Raw genomic sequence first — 6,845 nt, 5'->3', positions numbered from 1 at the left:
GCAAAAAGAAAAGCAATTGCAGGACATTTAGAACGTTTTGTTCACTTGGCTTTCCTCTTGCCTCTGTTTCTTCAACAATCAGCAAATAAGAGCCGCTCCAACCAACTTGGGCATTTGTGGAGAATTATTTAGAATTTGGATATTCCATATTAAAAAAAGAAAAAGTTATGGTTTTCATGATGCTTTAATTAAAAAATGCTTGAGTCATCATCACCATAGCTGAAAGGTTAAAAGCTGCCATGTGACAGCAACCCACCGCACTAGAGGAAGCAGAGCCAATAATTGAGAGTCTATTATCAGCTCTGATCTTTAAGGCATGTGATGCCCATTCTGATGTCGCCTGAACAATAACGACAATGAAATCCCATACTCAAGTGGCTGCAATTTTCAGAGCATGGAGCTTGGCAATTAATTAATCTTGGAGCTACCTTTTTCATTAGAACCATGGAGCTGCGGAAATTTGTCTTCAAGGGTTTTTTCCTTATTAAAATACAGGAAAAAAAAATCAGTTCATTAATTTGATCAATTATCATTGTGAGACCATTTCTTTATAAAATGCACACATACTGATGATGCCTTGTTGCTGGTACTCTTTATCTTGTTACTTGGACCTTTAGGGTTGAGGAGACTCAGAAGAGTTTCAAATTTTTTTTTAAGTGATTGATAATTTTTTAATAAGATATATGTAAATATCCAAGATATTTTTTTAAGAATAGAAAATACGATGTTTTCATGTGATATATTTTAATTACTTTTTAAAGGTTATTTAAAAAAATAATTATACTAACATGTAAAATGATTAAAAATAAAATAGTAGATATAAAAATTATTTTAAAAATATATTTAAAATATTAAAAATAGGTTAAAAATATTTTATGTTTTCAAATAAAATTTTATTTTATAAAACATAAAAAAAAAAAAATACAATTTTTAAAAATTGTTTTTAAAGACTGTTTTTTAAAATTATTTTTGAAAATAATTATCAAACAAACTCGGAGAATTCTTACATTCACACCAATAAATGCAAACTACTTAACTATTAATACAAAATATTAATTCACCCTCAAACCACTTAACTTAATACAAACCCTTACATAATCACATCCGCAACTCAGTAGATAGACAGGCGCTCATGCCTCGGAGGAGTCACGGAATGCCAAACCAGAACCAGCCAACTTTTGCTCAATCAGCTTGTTAAGGCCGTCCTCCATCTCAGCTGTTAGATGTCTCTTCCAGTCTCCAACCTCACCTTTCCTGAAAAATCTATGATTCTCCAGTTGATTATTGTTACTTGTAATTATTTTTCCTGTCTTGTTCACCTTCAAATTCCTTAGGTTCTCGAAACTGCACAGCTCTAGAATGTCATGCGCCACTCCTTGTTTTTCTTCCTCTACAGAGAAAGGGTAGCCCATGAATTCTGCCAATCTTTTGAGATGAAAAGAGGAGTCCCTCTTCATATCTTCGTATTTCAAGAACAGCACCCTGTCAGGCACTTCCAAGCTTGCCTTCCAGTACCCTAATACATGATCCCAAAAGGGTCCATACAGAGAGACCCCTTTACAGAACAGCTCAAATGCCTTCTCAAGTGAAAGGGGTGTTAACTTCTTATCTCTCACTTTCTCCAGGAAGTAAAATGTAGAAACAAACACATCTTTCGGATTTCGGCAAATATAGACAATTCGACACTGAGATTCCATTACATATTGTGATAATGAAGAAAAAGGGATGTGGGTCTGGAAGAGTTGAGGTGGATAGAAAGTATCCGGATTTGGGAAGGGGATCTTGTGGCTGAGGAACAGTTCCAAGAAGGGAACAAGATCATGGGGACTGGTGGTGAGAAGAGGGTGTGTTGAGAGATCAAAGTGGGTTCGGTTCATGACAGCAAACATGAGAGGTTTGAACCATGTTGTGCCAGATTTGGGAAGGGTGACCAGAAGAATATCTTCATGGCGCGGCTTGAAGTTTTGTTGCACCCACATGACTCCTTCTACTACAGTCACTGAAGGGTACCAAAAACCTTGGTATTCATACGTATACTCTTCCATCCAGCCTTCTTCTTTTCCAAGACTTGATATGATCTCATTGTTTCTTTTCCTGGCCTTCTCTTTTTCATCTTCATCCTCCCGCATCAAAGATTTCTCAGGAGGGTGAACAGTGGCCATGATACCTGTCTACGCCCGCTCACAGTCAGATTGCTCCCCCTCTGTTGGGTCTTGCACGGTTGCAAATTTGCAATTGCAGGTGGTGTCGTCTGTTGTGGCTCTTGGCGGTGGCGTGCAAGGGTGGGAGATTGGGAGCTCAAATCAGTGAAGTAAAATGATATGAAAGGTATGAATGGGATTTAGAGATAAATTAAAGTATTTATATGGCAAGGTGAGAATTAAATCATCAATTCTTAATATTATCACAAATAACATTGAGCTAAATATGAAAAAAATCATTTTATTAAAATTTTCAGCTTATTTATTTATAATTAATATTATATTTTTATAATTTTTTGATGAAATTTCTAATTATCTTATTTTACGTATTGTCCAATATTAAATCGAAACACCAAGACCAATATACCTCATGACCTTTCGAGTTAATGATCGATACCACGACTTTGAACCATGCTACAACTCCACCTTCATGTGTATTTATGAGTGTGATATCATAAGTTGTAACCACCTCAATCAACTATCAGAGTTTTAATATCTTACATGATGATAGATCAAATACATTTCTTAATGAGTCAAACAAATTCCCACATTATAATCGAGATTTACTTTATAAGTTCCTTACACCATTGAATAAATTTTCATATCAAAATTGACATTTATTCTGACTCCATTTATAACTATTCATATTTCGTCCTATAAATATTATCCGCTTTAAAGAATGTGCTTTTGACTATATCTATGTATTGCTTGTCACGGATCCACTTTAAAGAATGTGCTTTTGGCTATATATATATATTGCTTATCACGAAAGGAACGAGTAAAATGAATTAAATCTTTATGTTCAACCATATACTCATATGTGAAAATCAAAGATTTAACTTATCTAAGAAAAAAAAAACATTAATTATATATTTATAAATATATTTATCTTTCTCTTTTATATATTCATAATAAAATTGTTTGATAATAGTAAATTATATAGTTAAATGAAAATTTTGAGTAACTAAACGAGCATAATATAAATGACATATTAAATAATTAAAAAAAAGAAGAAATGTTTAGATTTATTTTTTATTTTTTGTTTTAAAAGTAGAAAATGTGGGAATTTTTATATACAAAGTAGCTATATACTTGATGCATTTGCAAATAGTTTTAGAAATTTCTGAAATTTAAAGAAGTATTTTTAAAGTTTTGAAGAGATTTTTAATAGAAGTATGAGATAAAAATTCTTATATTCTTTTTAAAAAATAAAAAATAAAAAATAAATCTCAACTACACTTTTCCCATTTGAAATAAATATATCTCACATACACCTAACCACCAGACAAGCACTGCGGTAGTAATGTAATGAATGATGGTGCCAAAAAATGTGGTCCCCAGAAATATATCTCACCTACACCCTAACCACCAGACAAGCACTGCGGTAGTAATGAAATGAATGGTGGTGCCAAAAAATGTTGATCCCAAGAAATTGCCAGAAATATTTTTAATATTTGATAATAATGCAAATGACAATGGAAGAAAAATAAATTAATAATAATATTTTTACACATAATTTAAAATAAGTTTTTTATTTAAAAAAAAACATCTTTTTGAAGTTTTTTTGGTTAAATAATAAGACTTAAAAAATAATATTTATTCAATAAATAAAAATTAACCATAAAAATTAGTATAAATTGAACAAAAATAAAAAGGTAAACTAATAAATTTAAATTGTTTTATATCATTTATTAGTAGGATTTAAATGATTATTATCATTTAAATTATTTAAATATCCGAATATCCATTTCCACTCTTCTTTTTCATCCTATCAAATATATATATAGATAGTTCAATAAATACAATAAAAATAAAATTTTAAAGCAATTAAACAAGCATAATGTAAATAACATGTTAAATAATTAAATAAAAAGTAAGACAATAATGCTCGGATGTATTTTTTATTTTTTATTTTTTTTGAAAACAAAGACTTTTTCATATAATATAAAAACTTTTGTATATATTGAAAGTGCAAACTTGTTCTATATTGAGCTTGAGGTGATCTCCTACTTTTTATGGGTGGAGATGAAACGTACATCTTCAAAAGATACTTTTTAGTATAAAGTGGAATTTGTGAAATTGTGAAAAATATCTATTAAAAAGATATTTTTAATATAAATTTAATTTTTTTGGAATTATAGAATATGTTTTTTAATATAAAATCAATTTCAAAATACACTTATAGTATAAATTAAAATTTGTGAAATTATGGAAGATGTCACCTTAAGAGACACCTTTCGTGTATATTGAATTTTGTGAAATTATAAAAAAAGTCATTTTAAGAGACACTTTTAGATGATATTTATTTACTTAATTCTAAATAGAACTTTAATGTTTAATAGTGTTAAATATTTTGTTGTTTGTTTTTATAGTATTTTATTTTTATTAAATATTAAAAAGTAAAGAAAAACCAATATGTTATTTTTTGTATTTAGAAAAAGTTACATATTTTGGTTTTTTATATTCAGTAAAAAGTTTATAATAAGTAATAAAAAATTAGAAAAATAAACAACTTAAATTATAGAAATAAATTGCTTTCAGCAAAAATTCAAAAAAATAAATACCACCTATAAATCTAATTTTTTAGAATTGTGAAAGATATTTTTTGAAGAGACACCCGAAAGATGTGTTTGTTTCTTCATTTTACTTCCTGAATAGAATGGCAGACAATAATGTTGAACATCTTTCCGTGGAAGAGGCTTTTGAGCAGTTCTGCAAAGGAGTTTCTTTTTATGGACCCTTCTGGGATCATGTATTAGGGTATTGGAAGGCAAGCCTAGAGTGGCCAGAGAGAGTCCTGTTTATGAAGTATGAGGATATGAAGAAGGATTCACCATTTCATCTCAAGAGGCTAGCAGAGTTTATGGGCTGCCCCTTCTCTTCAGAAGAAGAAAGGCAAGGCGTGGTGCATGAAATTCTAAAGCTTTGCAGCTTTGAGAATCTAAGCAACCTGAAAGTGAATAATACAGGAACATTCCAGCTAGGCAAACGTAAGATTGGCAAGCATATATTCTTCAGGCAAGGTAAGGTTGGGGATTGGAGGAATCATCTCACAAATGACATGGTGGATCGCCTTAACAAGATCGTAGAGCAAAAGCTGTCTGGTTCTGGTTTGACATTTCATGACTCTGTGGAGAGATGATCTGCTGTTCCATTTATATAGCTCTAGATTAACTTGTGTTTTGATTAGATTTGTTTTAATTAATTTTAAGTAAGATCTGTAAGCTGTCCAGATTAAATCTTCAATGTTTTATGGAGACTGTAACATGCTTGCAACCTCGAGTATTCTCGGTGGTAGTAGCAATGGGTGAATCTAATAATTAATTTATACCATGTCTTCTTCATTTTGAGCACAACATCTATGGTAAAGTTTAAAAATATAGTATAGAGTGATTTTTTAGAATATGTTTTTATTGTTTAATTTGTTTCCATTTATTTTGTAAGAATTATTTTCAAAATAATCATATAGAATATTTAAAAGCATATAAAATAAATTAAGAATATTTTAATTTTTTAAACAAATTTTTGTTTTACAAAACATTATAAAATAATTTTTAAAAATTATATTTTACAACTGTTTTGAAAATATTTCATAAAAAGGGAAAAAAAAATCGTTTATTTGCTTTTGTATCATGATGAAGGTAATGCCAAATAAAAATAAAAATATTGGTGTTTTCCTGACTTTGGGAGAGAAAAAGATTGAATTTACATTTAAGAACATTTAATTGAGGTAGAATAATAGTTTATTTAGAATCAAAATCTTCTTAATACGTTTTGCATATTTTTAAATATATTTTAAAGTTAACTCTTATATATATTACCTTTATTTTTAATAAATTTTTATATTTATATAATTATTTTTAAAATAGTAAAAAAAAACATGAGTAAAACCATTAATAGATATATTTTGAAAATATTTTTTATTTTTAAAAATACAAAAATGTTTTCTAATTTTAAGAATGTAAAACTATTTTCTAAATAATTTTAAAATGAAACTTTTTTTATTTTTTTATTCTTTTAGTTGTTAAAGGTTTTCTATATATATATATATTATTTTATTTTGGTTTAGGAAAATAAAACATTATTTTGAAAAACAAATAAATAGATGTGTGGACCCTGCATTTCTGTTCATGCGTTTTCACTTGATGACAAACTCGTTTTTTTTGTTTGAAAATGATTTATTTTTTAGAAAATGACTTGAAGTCATTACTTATTTTTGTTTTATTTTAAAAGGGTAAACAAAATAGGAAAGAAAACTTTAAGTGTGACTTTTTATTTGGAAAAGACGGTCGGTGAAAAACCGAATTTGAGCTCGGGGGTTAAGTTACTTATTGGGAAGGTACGATAAAGACTGTAGTACCCCTCTAAGTCCCTAAAAACGGGTCTCTACTAATGAGATGAAGTAGACGTGACAATTAACTGATAGATCAAGAGATACCAAAATGATATGCACACATGAGATTCATAACAATATAGATAGAATGGTCAAAGTGAGTGTGAATGAGAACCTTAGTAGCAAGCACTAATGCGCTGTCATGAAATGAGGTTAGTGAACCATAATGAACACAAAGTATATCACACATGCCACTAAATAGAGTAAGAAATCACCACTAACAGGTATTGAGCTTCACTCAAATTTATTTT

At 29.1% G+C, this 6,845-nt stretch overlaps 2 protein-coding genes across 2 annotated transcripts; one reads left to right on the top strand and one right to left on the bottom strand.

Annotated features, from left to right (window-relative positions):
- Nucleotides 1–1,008: 1,008 nt before the first annotated feature.
- Nucleotides 1,009–2,326, bottom strand: LOC132252793 (flavonol sulfotransferase-like). The gene has a single exon (XM_059734011.1). The coding sequence runs from the start codon at nt 2,160–2,162 to the stop codon at nt 1,131–1,133; it is 1,032 nt and encodes a 343-aa protein (XP_059589994.1). The 5' UTR covers nt 2,163–2,326; the 3' UTR covers nt 1,009–1,130.
- LOC100246800 (flavonol 4'-sulfotransferase) lies at nt 2,161–5,529 on the top strand. The gene is made up of 2 exons (XM_010665576.2): nt 2,161–2,282; nt 4,800–5,529. The coding sequence occupies exons 1-2, from the start codon at nt 2,161–2,163 to the stop codon at nt 5,341–5,343; spliced, it is 666 nt and encodes a 221-aa protein (XP_010663878.1). The 3' UTR covers nt 5,344–5,529.
- Nucleotides 5,530–6,845: the final 1,316 nt, after the last annotated feature.

Source organism: Vitis vinifera, chromosome 17, assembly GCF_030704535.1.
Source record: "Vitis vinifera cultivar Pinot Noir 40024 chromosome 17, ASM3070453v1".
Taxonomy (NCBI): Eukaryota; Viridiplantae; Streptophyta; class Magnoliopsida; order Vitales; family Vitaceae; genus Vitis; species Vitis vinifera.
Note: the sequence above shows the minus strand (reverse complement) of the source record. Positions and strands in the feature narration are given on the sequence as shown.